The 23,626-nt window shown below is 41.1% G+C and overlaps 1 protein-coding gene across 2 annotated transcripts in view; it reads right to left on the bottom strand.

Annotated features, from left to right (window-relative positions):
- Positions 1–2,055: 2,055 nt before the first annotated feature.
- The window catches only part of coro2bb (coronin, actin binding protein, 2Bb), a 49,384-nt gene continuing 27,813 nt past the window's right edge, over positions 2,056–23,626 (bottom strand). The window contains exons 3-12 of one of the 2 annotated variants that reach the window (XM_046356578.1): positions 13,574–13,690; positions 12,025–12,174; positions 10,548–10,712; positions 6,458–6,574; positions 6,239–6,343; positions 5,803–5,899; positions 5,124–5,236; positions 4,222–4,312; positions 3,968–4,101; positions 2,056–3,610 (exon numbers count right to left, since the gene is read on the bottom strand). In XM_046356578.1, the coding sequence (XP_046212534.1) occupies positions 3,479–3,610; positions 3,968–4,101; positions 4,222–4,312; positions 5,124–5,236; positions 5,803–5,899; positions 6,239–6,343; positions 6,458–6,574; positions 10,548–10,712; positions 12,025–12,174; positions 13,574–13,690 (1,221 nt within the window). In that variant the 3' untranslated portion in view covers positions 2,056–3,478. Of the gene's footprint in view, positions 3,611–3,929; positions 4,102–4,221; positions 4,313–5,123; positions 5,237–5,802; positions 5,900–6,238; positions 6,344–6,457; positions 6,575–10,547; positions 10,713–12,024; positions 12,175–13,573; positions 13,691–23,626 lie in introns of both variants that reach the window. The other variant, XM_046356589.1, reaches the window with a different exon arrangement.

Raw genomic sequence — 23,626 nt, 5'->3', positions numbered from 1 at the left:
TCCTTTGTGTTCCGTTCCTGTCCTGTCGGTTCCTTGTTTAGAATTCACCGTGCTGTGATTGTGTATCGCCCTGTCGTGTCGTGTTTTCCTCAGATGCTGCGTGGTGAGCAGGTGTCTGAGTCTGTCTGGTTCGAGTGCCTTCCCGAGGCAACCTGCTGTTCACCTGCTGTTCAAGATCGAGTCTCCAGTTTGTCCTCGTCATTTCGAGTGAAAGTTGTGTTTTTTTGTTTGTATTCACTTTACTGGATTAAAGACTCTGTTTTCGCCAAGTCGCTTTTGGGTCCTCTTTCACCTGCATGACATTATTTGAGCTGTTCGATTGGATCAAACGTGTTAAGGAAAGAAATTCCACAAATTAAATTTGAACAAGTCACACCTGATAATTGAAATGCATTCCAGGTGACTACCTCATGAAGCTGGTTGAGAGAATGCCAAGAGTGTGCAAAGCTGTCGTCAAGGCAAAGGGTGGCTACTTTGAAGAATCTAAAATCTAAAATCTATTTTGATTGGTTTAACACTTTTTTTGGTTACTACATGATTCCATGTGTGTTATTTAATATTTTTAATGTATTCACTATGATTCTATAATGTAGAGAAAAAAGAAATACCCTTGAATGAGTAGGTGTGTCCATACTTTTGACTGGTACTGTGTGTATATTTAACAAAACAAGTCGAGCTCTGCCCCACCTGCCCTGAATGACGGGTTACCACTGGCTGTAGCGTTACATTTTCCCTTCACTGGAACTAATGGGCTGAAACCGAACCATGAAAAACAGTCCCAGACCATTATACCTCCTCCACCAAACTTTACAGTTGACACTATGCATTCGGGCAAGTAACGTTCTTCTGGCATCCTCCAACCCAGATTGGTCTGTCGGACTACCAGATGGTGACGCGTGATTCATTACTCCAGAGAACATGTTTTCCACTGCTCCAGAGCCCAATGGCGAGCTTTACACCACTCCAACCGATTCTTGGCAATGCGCATGGTGATATTAGACTTGTGTGCGGCTGCTCGGCCATGGAGACACATTTCATGAAGCTTCAAATGAACAGTTCTTGTGCTGATGTTGTTTCCAGAGGCAGTTTTGAACTCGGTTGTGAGTGTTGTAACCGAGGACAGGCGATTATTACACACGATGCGCTTCAGCTCTCGTTATGTGAGTGTGTGTGGCCTCCCACTTCGTGGCTGAGCTGTTGTTGCTCCTAGATGTTTCCACTTCACAATAACAGCACTTACAGCTGACCAGGGCAGCTCTAGCAGGGCAGAAATTTGACGACCTTTGACGGTGCCACATTGAAAGTCACTGAGCTCTTCAGTAATGCCACACAGCCATGCAATCTGTGGAGATCTGTGGAGATTTTATACACCTGTCAGCAACAGGTGTGACTGAAATAACTGAATCCACTCATTTAAAAGGGGTGTCCACATACCTTTGTATACATAGTGTATATAACTGGTTGTTCAATGATATCTATAAAAATGTCCTTGTCAGGAATACATTCAGACGACACTATGTCCATTAATGGAATAGGTTCCATTGATGCTGTCAAAATAACCACTTCAGAAGTAGAGACAAAAACCCTTGAGCCAAGTGGATGAGGTGGAACAGCTGCTATTGGGTATTTATATATCACCACCCCTTTTTTTAAACTACTGGTAATTGAATTAGAGAGATAATACACCCTATCATGTAGCATGAAGAGTACTGCAGTTGGGGAAAGGGCTCCACCTAGTGGAGACTCCATGTAGAAGCGTGGTTCCTTTGACCTTGTTTTCATGGTGCACCTTTGTGTTGTAACAAAAGAAGACGTGGACACGGCAGAATATAGAATTCCAGTGTTTCTCTAGAACAGACTGTTAATATCATTTTTGTTTCTCTGCAGCATGTTTGCTTCGCGCAGTTCCGATGATGCATACCACTGGCCAGGTCGCAGTTGCAAATGAGAACTTGTTCTCAACTAGCCTACCTGGTTAAATAAAGGTGAAATAAAATAAATAAATAAGCTTTACACAGATTCAACCACAAATGTCAACGTACTGAACAGTCCTTGTCATGGTGTCAATGCATTTATTTAGGGAGAGGGGCAACTTCAGGAAGACATATTATGATATTATGTTACAGTCATTAAGAAATAACATCCTCTAGCAGTCATACATTTACCTTGGGTATCTTACTAAACCCACTGCTGCCTATGGCTATATCCTTAATACACTTACCCTGTCATTTTTCTCTCCGTACATGACATTGTTTGTTTTACTTGCAATAAATACTCTCTCCTATCGTTCTATCATCATGTACTACAATATAAATATACCAGTATCGTTGCCGGTTACGGGCGTACTGTATGATACAGTCAAATGATAAGTGTTTGCCGTTGCTAGTTACCTCTGATCGGTAGTCACACATGACCACAGAGTGGTCACGCAGTAGCGACGTGTGGCCAACGTGAATTGCGAGCATCTCTACCGACTTCATACAGACGTCTGCGAGGACATGGTCCCTCAGTGGTCGAGGGGCACACACACATCCCTCAGGGGTCCCTTCAACCTTGGGAAAGCCTCAGTCATGTTCATGTTGTGGTCAACCTGCTACCATGTCAGCAAGGATTTGTCACCCAATATGGCTTTAAAGTCTGTTTTTGCCTTTCATCTAACATGGCGCTCATGTATTTATTTATTTATTTAGTCAGAATGTTCATTTAATGGCAAAATGTAACTATGAAGTGAAAATATGATGAGCCTCTATGACAGATTCATCATAAGTAATAGGATGAATAATGTATGGGATGAATAGTACTAGACAAGCCATCTGTTTGAATAGGCTTGGTTACCACTCTATTGCCTCATCTCTTTCCCCATCCTCCGATAGGACCACTGCAGAGACTACAGACTACACATGCTCAACCCAGCGATACACCTGCAATACCCCTGCTATGCACTACAGTCCTCACAAGTCCTCATATTCAAGGGCCTTCAAGTCGCAAGACATGACATTTCATGACACTTGAAGTTAAAGGGAAACAATGGCTTCACTCCCCACATAACTGATCCTGTCAACTTGAGTAAATTCTAAGCAGAGCTATCTACCACAGTTGGTCTTGGTGCTTTGGCTGAATGGGGACATACTAAGGTTCTGTTGCTGAAGGAGGTGAAGTTCTTTGGAACATGGAGAAGGGATGAAGAGGTGTAGCCAGGTAGGGTGGTGCTGGGTATATTTTTGGCAGTGTTCAGGGCTTGGTGACCCGCTCTCAGGGTGAGGGACACAGTGTGACAGAGGTTGCCTTCCGATTCCTTACCCTTCTCCCAGAAGTGAGCATGAGCTCACTCACTGGACCCGCATGGACTAGACAGAGGGAGTTTCCACTCTGGGTGCACACTTCGGGAAGAAGGGAAGGGAGATGGCCACCAGTGGTCTCTCTCCCTGAGTGGGCAGGAGGTCAGAGTGGGGAGGTCAGGGGTCAGCCAGGTCAAAGGTCACAGTTTGTTGGAGTTGTTCCGCAGGTTGTTGAGCTCCAGCTCCAGCTGTTGGAGTCTAACGTCTTTCTGCACCAGCTCCTCTCTCAACCTCTTTAGCTCATCTTGCTGCCTGAAGAACGTCCGCATGAGCTGGGAGAGAGGAATGACACACACACACACACACACACACACACACACACACACACACACACACACACACACACACACACACACACACACACACACACACACACACACACACACACACACACACACACACACACACACACACACACACACACACACACACACACACACACACACACACACACACACACACAGACAGAAGGTCATGGTAAAGGCATAGTGCAGATGCATTGGCAAGACAGTGCCTATGGTTGTGCAGTGTGCTATCTATTCTATGTTGTTCAAGACGTGGTAAAGCTTCTGAGAGTGAGTAGGGACATACCGCTGTCATATACACAACAGCACATCAATTGGTTTCACCTCGTTCTCTGTCTTGGGTGGAATACTCTCCAGCAGGCCATTCATCACCATGGTCTTCCTCTCCCTCACAGGGGCCTTGAAGGCCTTCTGGCAGGGCCGCTTGTATCCAGCCTTTAGGGACATCAACACTGGCTCTGCGCACACACACACACTTGGATGATGCTCACCAGGTTTGCATAATTGTATGTTTGTATCAGTATTCATAAAAACATTAGTTACATGTGTATGCCATTTTGCAGTATTGCGCTACTCACCTCTGTCCATCCCACTCAGCCACTCATCTGCAGTGAGGGCTGGTTCTGTGCCTGCTGTCATAGGGTAGATGTCCTCCTGGTATGTCTCGGACTGCAAAACCACAAGACAATATTAATCATTCCTATAGCACCCAAAGCAGAAAATGAATGCTGCTGCATTGCCTTGTGCTAGTCTAGAAAGGTGGTATGATAAGGGAGATAAGCCAAGCATAACCCATATGGTGAGAGGATTACATTTCAGCTAGCTTCTGTCCTGGGTAATATTCCACACTAACGTAGCATTAATGGCCAATGTCATACAGTATCTCAGCGACTCAGACAACTCCCTTTTTTCCAGGAAGGACAACATTTGATATCACTTGGTTTACTATGCTGACGCATTCAGTGTTGAGTGCCCTAACACAGTTTCTGTAACATTACTATTTGTGGACTCTTAGGATTTGAACCCAGGTCCTTAGGATTTGAACCCAGGTCCCAAAGGCTAGAGGCCTTCTTGACCAATGAAGCACATTTGTACTATCTCTCTCTCTCTCTCGCTCGCTCGCTCGCACGCACGCACGCACGCACGCACGCACACACACACACACACACACACACACACAGTAGTTAATTACATTTTGCGGTGTAGCTAACTCCTAGAACAGAAACTTTTTTTATTTTGTTTCATCAGACCTGCCTAATTATCACTTGAAAATGTTTAGCAATTTGTAATCTATGGCATTTCAGATTGAAATATGATAATTTATCACTAAGTAGTTTGGATGTAGTGAGCAACTACTATTTAAAATTAACCTTCAGTTAACTAAACTATATTTTTCCTAAGGCTAGTGTAGCTAAAGTTCTTCCATTGTGAAGTGATTGGTAGCTTCAGAGTAGCTTCCCCAACACTGCACTCCATTCACCCTTCGTGGGACTATCATGGAGATGGGCTCGATGAGGCCCCTCAGAGTCACCAGCTTGTAGAAGCGGAACACCTCGCAGGCCGCCACGTCCAGCCCATGTTTTGGCATCACTCCTGTGAGGGTGGACAAAGAGAGGGAAAAGGGGGTTGAGGTGAGTCTTGAAGTTAAAATGGACACCTTACATACCATGCCAATCTAGGGGCTTCTACTGTCAGGAGCAATGTTCAGACTGAGCATGGATAGAAACGGAATGTCTGGAACAGTCACAATTCTCTAGTTCAGTTGGAGATGAGAGGCTAGTCTAGTCTATCTGCAATGTTCTGAGTGCTGCGAATGTCCCTCTTGTTAGGATTCCTGATTGTGCTGTGGGTTCACTGAGGGCTGAATTTGAGATCACATCCTCTAAAATCATGCATTGATGTCAATTGGAATTTTGCGCTAACATCAGAGTTCTGAGTGCAGATCTCAAGTTTTATGATTCAGGACCAATAGAAAAAAAAACTCAACCGTGTACCCTGTCATGTATCTGAAATGTTGTTCCAAGAGTTAGAAAAGTATGATTTTCACTCGTTGATTAACCTCAATTTACAGGCTTCCTCACTGATGAACGAGACCTGGAAGGATGGCATTGCGATTTGTGAGACTACTTAGTATTCATCGATTGATGTGACTGACTTACCCAGGCCTTTCTGTGGAGCCGGGGACCTGAACTCCATTAGGTACTGCAGGTAGGGCTTCTCTGTGCCGACCTCATAGTATCTGATGTTACCGTCTCCCTGTGAACCAGACACAGATACCTAAGATCTCACAGCAGATAGCAGTAATGTTGAGGTTCCCATGGTAACACACTCTTTTACACACATGCACACGTACATACATATACTTCATATACACACACCACACAAAATGCATTTTCACAATTATAAGAAAATGAGGACACACACATCCCACATAGGGGTTCCATTTCAAGTCAGTCAATTCAAAAAGTGAAATTAAATCCCATTTAAATTCAAGAGAGAAATTCACATTAAAACATAAAAAATGTCATTCATACACATCACCTCGTGTGATAGTTGAAAGCTAAGGTCAAGTGGCCTTGGTATGACGTGTCTTACCTTGCCTGCCAGGTAGAGCATGTGTGTGTCAGAATCATAGAAAGGGAAGAGCAGCCCAGAGAGACCATCAATCTCCTCCTCTATGATGGGCATGGACAGGTCCTCCTGGAGAGAGAACCTTAGTGAGACACTGCTCTACACACATTCTCTCTCTCTCTCTCTCTCTCTCTCTCTCTCTCTCTCTCTCTCTCTCTCTCTCTCTCACACCAATGAGCTCACCTGATCCCACAGTGCCACTTGTCTAGTGTTCCATCGAGAGACTCCGGTGGTCACCAAGCGCTTCATGTTGCCCAGAAACACCACTCTGTTCACCCTGTGGCTCTTGCAGTCAGCTTCCTGTTCACATATATGGCAACAGCTCTGGAAAATTATTCAAACTGGCTGTGTTACAGCACAGCGTTACACAATACAGTATCTACGTCTACAGAAGTAATCCTAATGCCAAAGCATTTGTGTGTGTGTGTGAGGTGTTTAGTCTGTGTGTATGTTTGTGTCCAGATACCCCACAAATGGTGCTTTATATGGAGACAACCCAGGTGTGTGAACAGGTCACTCTGACTTTAAAGGCCATGTTGCAAGTAGAATGGGCTACTAAAAATAGAACATACACCCCTTGTAGATGACATCACAAAATGAGAAAATAAATACAAATAAACATATATACACTACCGGTCCAAAGTTTTAGAACACCTACTCATTCAAGGATTTTTCTTTATTTTTTGCTATTTTCTACATTGTAGAATAATATGAAATATGAAATAACACATATGGAATCATGTAGTAATCAAAAATGTGTTAAACAAATCAAATATATATTTTACATTTGAGATTCTTCAAAGTAGCCACCCTTTGCCTTGATGACAGCTTTGCACACTCTTGGCATTCTCTCAACCAGCTTCACGAGGTAGTCACCTGGAATGCATTTCAATTAACAGGTGTGCCTTCTTAAAAGTGAATTTGTGTTATTTCCTTCCTTAATGTGTTTGAGCCAATCAGTTGTGTTGTGACAAGACCAAGTCCATATTAAAAGACCAAGTCCATATTATGGCAAGAATAGCTCAAATAAGCAAAGATAAATGACAGTCCATCATTACTTTAAGACATGTAGGTCAGTCAATATGGAAAATGTCAAGAACTTTAAAAGTTTCTTCAAGTGCAGTCGCAAAACCATCAAGCGCTATGATGAAACTGACTCATAAGGAACGCCACAGGAATGGAAGACCCAGAGTTACCTCTGCTGCAGGGGATACATTCATTAGAGTTAACAGCCTCAGAAATTGCAACCCAAATAAATGCTTCACAGAGTTCAAGTAGCAGACCTATCTCAACACTGTTCAGAAGAGACTGTGTGAATCAGGCCTTCATGGTCAAATTGCTGCAAAGAAACCCCTACTAAAGGACACCAATACTAAGAAGAGACTTGCTTGGGCCAAGAAACATAAGCAATGGACATTAGACCAGTGGAAATGTGTCCTTTGGTCTGGAGTCCAAATTGGAGATGCGGGTGAACGGATGATCTCTGCACGTGTATTTTCCACTGTGAAGCATGGAGGAGGAGCTCAGTGAGGCTGGTTGAGCGAATGCCAAGGGTGTGCAAAGCAGTTATCAAGGCAAAGGGTGGCTATTTGAAGAATCACAAATATTACATATATTTTTATTTGTTTGACACTGTTTAGTTTACTACATGATTCCATATGTTTTATTTCATAGTTGAGGTCTTCTATTATTCTACAATGTAGAAAATAGTCAAAATAAAGAAAAACCCTTGAATGAGTAGATATTCTAAAACTTTTGACCCCTAGTGTGTCATGTAATTTGTAGCTAATGTTATGTAATTTAGCTAGAAATGTGGGTATCGCTGATCGCTGCTCGCAGTGGTGTATACAGATAATCAATGTGGCTCAGCATTCGTGTAAAGCCTGGTAAATATTCTATTTCATGTTTTTGTGGTGTGTGTAGCCCAGCAGTATATAAGCTATAAGATCTCCAATTTACAATGTCGTATTGAAAAATAATTGATCCAAATCCAATTGATACATATCCCACGATTGATTGTTGTTTTTAATTGTTTTAAAGTGAAACATGGCCTTTGTAAAAATAAATAAAAATAAAAATGTAATCGCTAGGACCCATTTCTGAATACTTACTGTAGGTCACTTTTTCAAAATTCTAAACTGCGGATAGTTTTCCATTGCTTTATCACAAAATGTATTCAATGACTACATCTATCAAATTTAATGAATTACTTTCTCCCTCAGACACAACCACCACCAAAACTCTATGTACCTACAGGCCAATTTGCACGTTTACATAATCTTTTCAAAACTGTTCAACTTAAGTTCAAAACCTAACATAACACAAAATTGAATAAGACAGCAATTTGCTACATTTCTGCCCTATTGAAATATATTCCAAATCTAAAAAATGAAATACTATCAAAACAATTAGACCAACCACAGCTGATTCCCATTGTAGCTGAACACCTACCCAGGTGTTAGTCTTTCAATTTCATTACCATCTATACAAAACATTTTTTTTTTAGGAATAATGCTGTACTGCAATGTAAACATGGACCCAGCCAGAGATAGAGAAGTGGCTGACAGAGGAAGAAGAGTGGGCTGGGAGAGGAAGAAGAGTGGGCCGACAGAGGAAGAAGAGTGGGCTGGGAGAGGGAGAGGAGTATGTATGCGTGGTGGAAGAAGACTGAGAGTAAGATCAAGAGCTCTAGTCTCAGATGAGATTAGGGCTACTATAATTTATCATGTAATAAATCATGGTCTATCAATGAGAGAGGTTGGTCTGAGAGTGCAGGCAAATCTGCAACGCTCAACAGTGGCATCTATTGTGAGAAATCTTCAGCAAAACAACAGGTAAGATGTGCATTCTGCAAGGACATCTGACTGACCTGTACATTATAGAAGTAAATTGAGCAAAGCCTCCAAACCCACTTGTGTACAATTATTTTTGTATTCCTGCTTAGGACGCAATGGTTACCTCCCACAGGCGGGAGAGGTAGGATTTTCACTGCTGTGTTGGAAACTGCAATCATTGATATGGTCATCAGAAATAATGGCATGAAACTCAGAGATTCAGGACAGTGTTGGCAGACAACATTACATTTGGAAATATTCACTGAAATAACATCAAATCAGGATGAAGCAGTTGTACATGAGTCAAGCAAACTCAGGAACCAATATGTAATAGCCTAACTCTTATGTTGCCTTGTGGATTTATTTTAGAGAGTCATGGAGATTGAAGCCAGGTCAACAACCCACATATTCATCTTTGTGGATGAGGCTGTTTTCAAACTTGGCCAAAACACGGTGGCGAGGAAGGAATATGACTGGGAAAAGAGCCACAGTGGATGTCCCGGGTCAGAGGGGTGCCAACATCACAACGTGTACAGCAATATACTCTGATGGATTGCTGCATCTTATTTCAATCCTGGATGACCTCTATGGAAGGGTTGTGCCAGGTGAGGAAAGGGTTGCAGTGTGGCGAAATGGGCCAACGTTTGCAATTGTATGGGACAATGTGGCATTTCACCATTCCACGATGGTGTCACTTTTCCTCCCACCTTACTCTCCATTCCTCAACCTCATAGAGGAATTATTTTCCTCATGGACCACCATCCTCATGATCAAATGTCCCTCCTGGATGCAATGAATGCTGGATGCTTGGACATATCTGCAGAAGATTGCCAGGAATGGACCGTTAATGCCAAAATATTATTTCCTATGTATATTGCCCAAGATGACATAAGATGTGATGTGGATGAGAACCTGTGGCCAAATGCAGAAGACAGGGTTGACTAGACTTGCTACTCTATCTGTATCGGTGTATATACAAATTCTTGTATTTTGGAATCACTCAATGCCAAAAAATGTCATAAAGCATATTGCATCATGTCTGATTAATTCCGGTAACATATACTGCAGTGAATTCTAAACAGTAGGGAGGTCATTCTTGTGTTGTAAAGACATTTTACAACAGAAAACATTGTGTAATGCTACCTGTTGTTAGTGTTTTTTATGTCATTGTTTTATGAGTGACAAAGTGTGCTTGTTTGGTGACAACCTTTGCTAGTGTTATGGAAGAATGAGTTGATTTGAGACATGTATGAAGTGTTCTGGTAGTTTTATTGCATTTTGGATGTGAAATTAACTGCTGTGCCAAGCTGAAATTTGGTTAGGAGATGTGTGTGAAGAGTTTTGAAAAAGTTTCCTAAGTATTGAGAAATGGGTCCTCGCGATTGTGAAAAACTGTAATATAGCTGGTGTCTCTCTGTCTACATGGGTGAGTGACCAACCTGAAGGACCTTGCCCGAGCGAGGCTCGATCACACGCAGGTGTTTGTCCTTGCAGCTGGTGGCCAGCAGACTGCCGTCGGTGTTGAAGGACATGCAGAGCACCACGTCTGAGTGACAGTCGATCATCTTCACTGGGCCTCCCACCTCCAGGTTCCAGATCAGGATCTGACAAATGGAGGGACATAAAGAGTGAAAGTCAATGAGGGAGAGACAAAAGTATGAGGATGTGACGTGATAGAAGAGAGAGAAATGGGAGTGAATTTATAGGAATATATATATATATATATATATATATATATATATATATATATATATATATATATATATATATATATATATATATATATATATATATATATATATACACTATATTTACAAAAGTATGTGGACAACCATTCAAATGAGTGAATTCATCTATTTCAGCCACAATCGTTCCTGACAGGTGGAGATAATTGAGCACACAGCCATGCAATCAACATAGACAAGCATTGGCAGTAAAATGGCCTTACTGAAGAGCTCAGTGACTTTAGGATGCCACCTTTACAACAAGTCAGCTTGTCAAATTTCTGCCCTGCTAGAGCTGCCCCCGTCAAATGTAAGCTCTGTTATTGTGAAGTGGAAACGTCTAGGAACAACAACGTCTCAACCGCAAAGTGGTAGGCCACATAAGCTCATAGACCACCAGGTGCTGAAGCGCTTAAAAATGTTCTGTCCTTGGTTGCAACATTCACTACCGAGTTCCAAACTGCTTCTGGAAGCAATGTCAGCACAATAACTGTTTGTCGTGAGCTTCATGAAGTGGGTTTCCATGGCCGAGCAGCCATACACAAGTCTAAGATCACCATGCGCAATGCCAGGCGTCGGCTGGTGGAGTAAAGCACGCCACCATTGGACTCTGGAGTGATGAATCACGCTTGGTGGATGCCAGGAGAATGCTACCTTCCCGAATGCATAGTGCCAACTGTAAAGTTTGGTGGAGGAAGAATAGTTTTCTGGGGCTGTTTTTCATGGTTTGAACTAGGCCTCTTTGTTCCTGCACAGAGCCGTGACCTTAATCCCATCAAACACCTTTGACCTTAATCCCATCGAACACCTATGGGAACGCCGACTGCGAGCCAGGCCTAATCGCCCAACAGTGCCCGACCTCACTAATGCTCTAGTGGCTGAATGAAAGCAAGCCCCCCACAGCAATGTTCCAACATCTAGTGGAAGGTCTTCCCAGAGGAGTGGAGGCTGTTATACCAGCAAAGGGGGGACGAACGCCATATTAATGTCCATGATTTTGGAAGGATATGTTTGACAAGCAGGTGTCCACAGGTGTCTACTTTTGGTCATGTAGTGTTTAGAGAGAGAGAGAGAGATGAAAGGGTGAACAAAGTGAGAGAGAAAGATGGGTAAAGCGAGTGAGGGGAGTGAGAGAATTCATTAAAGAGAGGAAAGGATGGTAAAGAACATGACAGCAATGATTTACTGATACCTTAAAGTCGTAGCCAGCGCTGAAGAGGATGCCACTACAGGTGGGGTGCCACTCTATGAGACCCACTCGCCGGCTGTGTCCATACAACTCCAGCACCGCTTCGGACATGTTCCGCCTCAGTCCTCCCTCTGGAATCTCCCATATCCGCACCTATAGGTCACATATAGATGACGGTCATAGACATCGGCATGTCATCGTGGAATGCTTTGCCACCAGAGGTTCCTCAGGCAAAAAGGAAGTTTAGCTTTAAAAAACAGTTAAATAAGACCTCTCCTCTTTCTAAAGACCTCATTTTAAAAGTACTGTATATCATATATATAGTACAGTGCTATCAGAAAGTATTTCCACCCCTTGACTTATTCCACATTATTTTGTGCAATAGCCTGAATTTAAAATGGTTTAAATTCAGATTTTGTGTCACTTGCGTACACACAATACACCATAATGTCAAAGTGGAATTATGTTTTTTGACATTTTTGACTAGTTATAGTAAAAAAAAAAAATCTTAAATGTCTGGAGTAAAGAGTATGGAGTAATGTCTGGAGTAAATAAGTATTCAACCTCTTTGTTATGGCAAGCCTAATGGGTTAAGGAGTAATGTGCTTAACAAGTCACATAAGTTGCATGGACGGTGTGCAATAATAGTGTTTAACATGATTTTTGAATGACTACCTCATCTCTGTACCCCACACATGCAATTATCTGTAAGGTCCCTCTGTCAAACACAGATTCAACCACAAGGGAGTTTTGCCAATGCCTTGCAAAAATAAAATACATTACATACCCATTTGAGCATGGTGAAGTTGTTAATTACACTTTGGATGGTGTCTCAAAATACCCAGTCATTACAAAGATACAGGCGTCCTTCCAAACTCAATTGTCGGAGAGGAAGGAAACCGCTCAGGGATTTCAAAATGAGGCCGATAGTGACTTTAAAACATTTACAGAATTGAATGCCTGTGATAGAAGAAAACTGAGGATGGATCAACAACATTGTAGTCACTCCACAATACTAACCCAAATCACAGAGTGAAAAGAAGGAAGCCTGTCCAGAAAAACATGCATCCTATTAGGCACTAAAGTAAACTGCAAAAAAATTTGATTGAAGAATTACAAAAATAATAAATGTTAAAATATTGCACAATCCAGGTGTGGAAAGTTCTTAGAGACTTACCCAGAAAGACTGCCAAAGCTGATTCTAACATGTATTGACTCAGGCTTGTGAATAGTTATGTTAAAAAGACATTATTTCTGTATATCGTTTTCAATAAATTTGCCAAGTTTTCACCTTGTCATTATGTGGTATTATGTGTAGAAAAAACAAACATATTTCATCTATTTTGAACACAACAAAATGTGGAATAAGTCAAAATGGGTATAAATACTCTCCCCTATGCACAGGGATACCCGCATGCACACACAGGGAAGCACACACACTGACATGTGTGCACACACGCACACAGAGACATGCTTGCGTGCTCCCAAAAACACACACACACAGACATAGACACACGTGCGCACACACACACCAACGATTGTTGTTACTCACAGAGCAGTCCTCTGAGCAGGAGGCTATGATGTTGTCGATGAAGGGGTTCCATTTGATGTCCAGCACGCCTCCCTGGTGGCCGCACACTTTAGGTTGGTGAGGGTCGATTCGCCCAGCCTGGAGGAGCACATGGAGGAGAGAAACAGAGACAACACACAACAGATACTGTAAATAGCATAAAATGCTGATCAAAATTCAATCCCATACTCAAAACCTTGCTGAACTCAATGAGTAAGAGAACTCAGGATATTTGTATTCAACAGAATGTTGTCTACAAAGAACTGTCTACCACCAATACATAACATGAAACGCATCAACAGGGTCGACACCACTATTGACAGCCAGTGGTTACCCCTAACGCCCACTGAGTGGTGCCACTGTACTGTGCCATACGTTGCCTTTGACATCATCCTGCTTCCCTCAGCATCTCTGAGCTACTGGATCTTAGGGTCAAAAGCTGGGTCAATTATAACAAAATAGATGCATTTTGATTTTGAGTAGATGCTTTTTGATGTGTATAAGGACAGTGAGCAATAGGGCTATTTTGACAGAAACCACACAAGTTAAGTATATGATTTCCATAATAGGGTTAGAAGGAAATCCAGTTGGAAGTACAAAGGAAAGTAGCCTAATTTGTAATTCAAACATGCCTCACAGGCCACATTGCTATCGTTGCTTAATGGAACCCATTGTATCAGTGACATTGTCAGTCTTTGTCCAAAAGTGTCTGATACAACAGATAGAAAGAGAACATTGTAAGACAGGAGGGTCACATGACTGAAAAAATAGGATTCAAGCTAACTCTGTACCAGTCACACCCTATAGCATGGCTGTTTACAAGTGGAAGATGTAGAAGTGACTAATATGGGTTAATCCTATAATAAGTGGGCCTATACAAGCCATATGACCTAGACAGTAGCAGAGAAGCCTGTGGCTTAAACTGAGGAACCCTTGTTCACTATCACTTCTACTAATTGGCTATTAAGAGCAGTAATTTAAAGCTGTAGGCTATCCTCAACATGGCCAACAATTAATCATTGTTTCCCCAATCAAAAACCCCCCTTCCCCCCTTCCCCACTCCTTCATGCTTAACATATTGGTTTCTGAGCACATTGTTTCCTCTAATAAATATAGTTTTTTACAACTTACACATCTCAGTGAAAAAAATGTTGTATGTAGGCTCGTAATTATTTTTTGAAGCCTTGTTTTCAGTCCTAACAAACTGGCATCACTAACATGAGTATTGAAAAAGTTTATGCACACCTCACACCAGTGCCAACAGACATAGCAAAGCCAACTATTGAAACATTCAATGGCAAATAATTTATATGTAGTGCCAGTGGGAGAAATAACTAAGCACTTTAATTTGGAGCCAAAAAGGACCGCGTGCGCACTGTGAGCAATAGATGAGAGGGAGGAAGCCATCCTATTTTGCAGGTCCTTTTCATCGGTCTCAATCTTATCTATAGATTATTATACAATCATTTAACAGGGTTTTGGCCTATGAAATACAGTGGGGCAAAAAAGTATTTAGTCAGCCACCAATTGTGCAAGTTCTGCCACTTAAAAAGATGAGAGAGGCCTGTAATTTTCATCATAGGTACACTTCAACTATGACAGACAAAATGTGGAAAAAAAATCCTGAAAATCACATTGATTTTTAAAACGTGCTCAATTGGTGGCTGACTAAATACTTTTTTGCCCCACTGTAACTATCCAAGGGAATAGCGTTCTTGTCAGAAATGAGGATATTGCGAAGCCACAGGAAGCTGAGCTGAGGTAAATTTGCAGGACAGGTAGCTAAGAACAATCAAGTGATCTAGTCAAGTGATCTAATGGACTAGTGATCTATCTTAACATAATGCCCTTCTCGTGGTCTGAACACACATAGGACTATTGATTAATTATAATGTAATTATTAGTGTTTACATAGCCCGTTTAAATCTCACCCAATGTCTCTAGTCTTTCTAGTGAGGTTGATCTGGCCTCAAGTCAGTCAGCCCTATTAAGTGAGGGTTGGTTTTTGTACCTCGGACATTAAAGATATTTCAAAAATTTTGTGCATTAGGTTTACATTGGCGTTTTCAGTACATTTCCTATCAGAATAATTTACACATGGGCAACCAAAATTCTGACAATAGAATCTTCAGAAAATTTCATTTTTTGTACCCTTTAAGTTGCATCCTTTCTAACCCGTGAAAACCCCACTAAAAATAAAATAAAAAGACCACAAACAATAAATCAAAGAGTATTAACGACTAACAAATATTCATTAACAGGTGAGTTGTGTGTGGGTGGTGGCGTGTGTGTGGTAAATATCGTAGGATAAACAACGTTCTGCTTTCCCCCTATTGCAAGGTTTATTACAAGATAAACATGATAACTTTCTCCATATTAGAAGGCATTGTTTTACATTTTAGTATATTTTCAAAAAGTTACTCTATATTTTTATTACCTATCTCTGTTAGATATTCAATTTCCACTTCGAAAAAAAGTATATTTTTTAAAGATTAATACGTAATGCTTTGGAGAGATCAATATGTATTAACTGGGTTGGCACTGTCTGTCAGTCCCCTGTAGATGGGGCACTCGGTCCGTAATAAGTCTGGCACCTGAGACAGCTTATACAGGGAAACAGATGCATTTTCCATGTTGCCTACTCACGAATAGAACGTCATCATTTGGGATATCAATTATCTTGAAGTACAATACATTGTAGCCTTAAGTTTAATTAACAAAAAAATCATAGGTTCCATTTAACAGGGTATGGGGTTTACTTCAAAATGTATTATCAGGGTGGAGGAAATCTCATCAGCATTTATAGCTTTATTGGTTAGGGGTAAGTCGAGTCCCGTACAATGCTTTAACCTTATATTTATCAAATGATCAATAAAGGGACCACTCTGAACATTTTTCAGAATGATTTTCACATCACTTACGGACATCTATGTGTTCGTGTGCCAGGTGTGTATTATTATAATGTTTTCTATTGCTACTTCATCAGATCTCTAGTAACCCATTACACTCAATATTATGTTACTTTATTTCTAGTAACCCATTATACATTTTTGTGTTACATCACAAATGTCTCCCCTACACCAGTGTTCTATTTATACAGGGTTTTGAATATTCACTCTAGTGTTCTATTTAACAAAATATTCAGGAATAGTGCTTTCTCCTTTCACATCTCCACATACACAATGACATTATACCCCCAAACTCCACCTATGAGTCATGTTATCCTCATGTCATCTAAAGTCATGTTACCCTCAGAGACATGTTATCCTCGCTACTAATGAGATGTGTAATCGTGTTATCCTCTAATGAGACACGTTATCATGTTATCCTCATTACTATTCGAGACATGTTATCATCTGAGAAATGTTACTCAAATGAGATTTCTGAGACATGTTATCCTCTACCTGTAGATCAAATGGGCAGTGGTGGACAGAACCCCAGATAACACTACAGACACACAATAATCTGAGCTAGTCCTCTGACAGCTCTAATTCACTCAGTAATTTATAGCTCATTTCAATCTCTTATTATCCAATTTTCAATCAGTGTATTATGGATATTTCAATGTTGTTATCCAAATTTCAATTTGTTTAATATCCACAATTGAATCAAAATTTCAATCTTAATAGTACTAATTTCGATCCATTTATCATCCAAATTTCAATCAGCTTAATATGTTATATCTCACAATCACACAAATTTCACATCCAAATTCACTTAGTACTATTCCCAAACACACTTGGTAATCTCCCTTATTACCCATGTGCATCTTCAACAATTCAGTTGTTGTTACTTGCTTTGCACTATATGTATCTTCAACGGTTCTCTTGCCGCTACTTCCTGTACAGTACCAGTCAAAAGTTTGGACACACCTACTCATTCAAGAGTTTTTTAAATTTGAATTTTTACCATTTTCTACATTGTAGAATAACAGTTAAAACATCAAAACTATGAAATAACACATAACCAAAAAAGTGTTGAACAAACCAAAATATATTTAGATTCTTCAAAGCAGCCTTTCTTTGCCTTGATGACAGCTTTGCACACTCTTGGCATTCCCTCAACTAGCTTCATGGGGTAGTCACCTGGAATGCATTTAAATTAAACAGGTGTGTCTTCTTAAAAGTTAATTTGTGTAATTTCTTTCATTCTTAATGTATTTGAGCCAATCAGTTGTGTTGTGACAAGACAGGGGTGGTATACAGAAGATAGCCCTATTTGGTTAAAGTCCATATAATGGCAAGAACATCTCAAATAAGCAAAGAGAAATGAAAGTCAATCCGGGGAATTTCAAGAGCATTGAAAGTTTCTTCAAGTGCAGTCGCAAAAACCATCAAGCACTATGATGAAACTGGCTCTTATGAGGACCGCCACAGGAATGGAAGACCCAGAGTTACCTCTGCTGCAGAGGATAAGTTCATTAGAGTTACCAGCCTCAGAAATTGCAGCCCAAACAAATGAATGCTTCAAAGAGTTCAAGTAACAGTCACATCTCAACATCAACTGTTCAGCGGAGACTGTGTGAATCAGGCCTTCATGGTCAAATTGCTTCAAGGAAACCACTACTAAAGTACACCAATAATAAGAAGAGACTTGCTTGGGCCAAGAAACACGAGCAATGAACATTGTCCTTTGGTTTGGATTACAAATTAGAGATTTTTGGTTTTAACCAGCGTGGCTTTGTAAGACTAGCACAGCATTCTGCAGCGATACGCCAGTCCCACTAGGCCCAAACCAGATGGGATATCACTTGTTTTTCAACAGGCCATGACCCAACACACCACCAGGTTTTGTAAGGGCTATTTGACCAATAAGGAGAGTGATGAAGTGCTGCATCAGATGACCTGGCCTCCACAATCCCCCAACCTCAACCAAATTGAGATGGTTTGGGATGAGTCGGACCGCAGAGTGTAGGAAAATCAGCCAACAAGTGCTCAGCATATTTGAGAACTCCTTCAAGACTGTTGGAAAAGCATTTCAGGTGAAACTGGTTGAGAGAATGCCAAGGGTGCGCAAAGCTCTCATCAAGGCTAAGGGTGGATATTTGAAGAATCTCAAATATCAATTATATTTTGATTTTTTTAAACCTTCTTTGGGATAGGGGGCAGTATTTTCACATCCGAATGAAAAGCATGTCCAAAGTAAACTGCCTACTACTCAGGTCCAGAAGCTATTAGTAGATTTGGATAGAAAACACTCTGAAGTTTCTAAAACTTTTTGAATGATGCCTGTGAGTATAATAGAACTTATTTGGCAGGCAAAAGCCAGACGACAAACAATTCCGTTTCGGTTTTAATTAGTAATCCAGATTTCTAAGGCACTTGCTTGCAGTTCGTATTGCTTCCACTGGATGTCAACAGTCTTTAGAAATTGGTTGAGGTTTTTCCTTTGAGAAATGAAGAAGTAGCACTGTTCAGAACGAGGGTAGAGAGAAATGTTAGAGGCGCGTGACCTGAAAGCTCGCTACACTTTGTTTTCCTCCGGTACTGAATGCAGTTTATCCCGTCTTAAATTTTATCAATTATTTACGTTAAAAAAACACCTAAAGTTCTATTAGGAAAGTTGTTTGAAATCTTTGGACAAAGATTACAGGTGACTTATGAGATATTTTGTAGTCATGTTACGTGAGTTGGAACCGGTGTTTTTCTGGATCAAACACTGGATAAAAAACAAGTGAAGCTTTAATTTGAATTTGGCACTCTGCATTTTCACTGGATGTTGGAACACTGCCGTCCCACCTATCACAGACAAGTTAAAAAGCTTCTTGACGCACCCATACTGTTAGTGGGATCATTTTCATCAACCTCCGCTGAATTGCAGCACGCCAAATGCAAATTAAATTAAAAATATTTCATTTTCATGAAATCACAAGTGCAATATAGCAAAACACAGCTTAGCTTGTTGTTAATCCACCTGTCGTGTCAGATGTCAATAAAGCTTTTCGGTGAAAGCATACCAAGCGTTTATGTAAGAACATCTCTCTTAGTAGACAAAATATTACAAACAGCTAGCAGCCAAGTAGATTGGTCACGAAAGTCAGAAAAGCAATGCATTAAATCGCTTACCTTTGATGATTTTCGGATGTTTGCACTCACGAGACTCCAAGTTACACAATAAATGTTGTTTTTGTTCCATAAAGATGATTTAAAATCCAAAATACCTCCATTTGTTTGGCGTGTTATGTTCAGAAATCCACAGGCTCGAGCGGTCATGACATCGCAGACGAAAATTCCAAATAGTATCCGTAATGGTCGTAGAAACATGCCAAACGTTTTTTAGAAACAAACCTCAGGTTGTTTTTACAATATATAATTGATAATATGTCAACTGGAATGTAGCTTCCATGGGTTCTTTCTCGCTAATTTAAAAAATAAAAGCCTGAAACTATGTCTAAAGACTGTTCACACCTTGAGGAAGCCATATGAAAAGGAATCTGGTTGATATCCCTTTAAATGGAGGCAAGGCATCCAATGGAACAGAGAGCTTTCAGGAAAAACAGCACTTCCTTGTTGGATTTTCCTCAGGTTTTTGCCCGCAATATCAGTTATGTTATACTCACAGACAATATTTTGACAGTTTTGGAAACTTTGGAGTGTTTTCTATCCTGATCTGACAATTACATGCATATTATAGTTTCTGGGCCTGAGGAATTGGCAGTTTGAAATGGGTACGTTTTTTAGCCAAAAACTAAAATACTGCTACCTACACTCAACATTAAAAAATGTTGATTCCATATGTGTTATTTCATAGTTTTGATGTTTTCACTATTATTCTACAATGTAGAAAATAGTAACAATTAAGAAAAACCCTTGAATGAGTAGGTGTTCTAAAACTTTTGACAGTTAGTGTACACAAAGCAAACGTTTTAGTTCCTAATTATCAGATAGACATGTGAATGGTAATAATCTAGCTGGGTGATTTTGCAAATACGGGCTTTTTGTGTCTCAGGGTTACATTTTTGAGATTAAATGTTTTTGGGGATTTTGTTTCTGCACATCCGCTAAGTAGAGACTAAAATAACCTTAAACTTTTAGCTCTCAATTTGTTTTTTTGTTCAATTTTCTTAAACATTTCATGTCTGGATTTCACTGTTTACACTATTTTTGTCCTGTCTCACACCCAGACTTTTGACCTCACTTACAAAAGTCATGATACTTTGCAAATAGTCCGGGTTGCCATTTGATTAGCCGTTCAGGAGTCTTATGGCTTGGGGGTAGAAGCTGTTTAGAAGCCTCTTGGACATTGACTTGGTGCTCCGGTACTGCTTCCAATGCGGTAGCAGTGAGAACAGTCTATGACTAGGGTGGCTGGAGTCTTTGACAATTTTTAGAGCCTTCCTAAAAATTATAGACAAATAAAGGTAAATATGACTTGAGAAGGTCATATTTTTATTGTATGTCATTCCCAAATGACAGAATTTCATAAAATTATAATTATGTGTATTTAGGATACACTCTATGCTAGTAGTTCAACTAGAATTAGCATGCTAGAGTTAGCATGCCAACACACGTCATTACCACCACAAAATTAACTGTGATGTAAGAACAGAATGTGGTGGTAATGACAACATTTATTAGTTCATATATTTTTACTTATCTTAAGACCAGAAAAAACACACAAATTACAAGTTGGTTAAGTTGAAATTGAACACTTATTTGCTAAATAAGACCATTACATTTTGTATTATGTTAGGATGATTGAGTGATTTTGATGCATATTTATGTGACTTACTTTTGTTACTGACTTCAATTATAAATGTTTTATTTTTCTACAAGATGCCCCCTAAATCAACCAAGGACAGGACAAGGACATACATTATATATGCAAAAGTATTTGGACACCCTTCAAATTTGTGTATAAAATCGAGCACACAGCCATGCAATCTCTATAGACAAACATTGGCAGTATAATGGCCTGTACTGAAGAGCTCATTGATTTTCAACTGGCACCGTCATAGGATGCCACCTTTCCAACAAGTCAGTTTGTCAAATTTCTGCCCTGCTAGAGCTGCCTTGGTCAACTGTAAGTGCTGTTATTATGAAGTGGAAATGTCTAGGAGCAACAACTGCTCAGCCACATAAACTCACAGAACTGGACCAGCGAGTGCTGAAGCGGATAAAAATTGTCTGTCTTCGGTTGCAACATTCACTACCGAGGTCCAAACTGCCTCTGGAAGCAATGTCAGCACAATAACTGTTCGTTGTGAGCTTCATGAAATGGGTTTCTATGGCCTAGCAGCCGCACACAACCATAAGATCACCATGGGCAACGCCAAGCGTCTGCTGGAGTAGCGTAAAGCTAGCCGCCATTGGACTCTGTAGAAATGGAAACGCATTCTCTGGAGTGATGAATTACGCTTCACCATCTGGCAGTCCGACAGACGAATCTGGGTAGTGCCAACGGTAAAGTTTGATACATTTAACATTTACATTTAAGTCATTTAGCAGACGCTCTTATCCAGAGCGACTTACAAATTGGTGCATTCACATTATGACATCCAGTGGAACAGTCACTTTACAATAGTGCATCTAAATCTTAAAGGGGGGGGGGATACTTATCCTATCCTAGGTATTCCTTAAAGAGGTGGGGTTTCAGGTGTCTCCGGAAGGTGGTGATTGACTCCGCTGTCCTGGCGTCGTGAGGGAGTTTGTTCCACCATTGGGGGGCCAGAGCAGCGAACAGCTTTGACTGGGCTGAGCGGGAGCTGTACTTCCTCAGTGGTAGGGAGGCGAGCAGGCCAGAGGTGGATGAACTCAGTGCCCTTGTTTGGGTGTAGGACCTGATCAGAGCCTGGAGGTACTGAGGTGCCGTTCCCCTCACAGCTCCGTAGGCAAGCACCATGGTCTTGTAGCGGATGCGAGCTTCAACTGGAAGCCAGTGGAGAGAACGGAGGAGCGGGGTGACGTGAGAGAACTTGGGAAGGTTGAACACCAGACGGGCTGCGGCGTTCTGGATGAGTTGAAGGGGTTTAATGGCACAGGCAGGGAGCCCAGCCAACAGCGAGTTGCAGTAATCCAGACGGGAGATCACAAGTGCCTGGATTAGGACCTGCGCTGCTTCCTGTGTGAGGCAGGGTCGTACTCTGCGGATGTTGTAGAGCATGAACCTACAGGAACGGGCCACCGCCTTGATGTTGGTTGAGAACGACAGGGTGTTGTCCAGGATCACACCAAGGTTCTTAGCGCTCTGGGAGGAGGACACAATGGAGTTGTCAACCGTGATGGCGAGATCATGGAACGGGCAGTCCTTCCCCGGGAGGAAGAGCAGCTAGTCTGGAGCAGTTTTTCATTGTTCGGGCTAGGCCCCTTAGTTACGGTGAATGGAAACCTCAACGCTACAGCATACAATGATATTCTAGATGATTCTGTGCATCCAACTTTGTGGCAACAGTTTGGGGAAGGCCCTTTCCTGTTCCAACATGACAATGTCCCCGTGCACAAAGTGATGTCCATACAGAAATGGTTTGTCGAGATTGGTGTGGAAGAACTTGACAGAGCCTTGATGTCAACCCATCGAGTACATTTTAGGATGAATTGCAATGCCGACTGCGAGCCAGGCCTAATTGCCCAACATCAGCGCCCGACCTCACTAATGCTCGTGGCTGAATGGAGGCAAGTCCAAACAACAACGTTTCAACATCTAGTGGAAAGCCTTCCCAGAAGAGTGGAGGCTTTTAAAACAGCAAAGGGGGGACCAACTCCATATTAATGCCCATGATTTTGGAATGAGTACATGGACACAAGCAGGTGTCCATATACTTTTGGTCATGCAGTGTATATAAACAGAATCCAACAAGATCCTATAAGATACCAGTAGTATCTTAAGAAACAAAAATAAAGAAAACTCAAGAAAACATTAAGTGGTGAACTGAAATCCATCTCACAACTTTCCCAGTGAGAGAAAAAAACGGAGGCTAAAGAAAATTAGCCAAAGAAACAGAAGATCAACTATCCAGAATATTGTGGTTATGGAGTCATACCTGTCAGGGAACACACCACCATACTCACCTGAATTCTTACAGCTACAGAATGATGA

The sequence above is a fragment of the Oncorhynchus gorbuscha genome, linkage group LG01 (genome assembly GCF_021184085.1).
Source record: "Oncorhynchus gorbuscha isolate QuinsamMale2020 ecotype Even-year linkage group LG01, OgorEven_v1.0, whole genome shotgun sequence".
Taxonomy (NCBI): Eukaryota; Metazoa; Chordata; class Actinopteri; order Salmoniformes; family Salmonidae; genus Oncorhynchus; species Oncorhynchus gorbuscha.
This window is presented reverse-complemented; position numbering and strand designations above follow the sequence as displayed.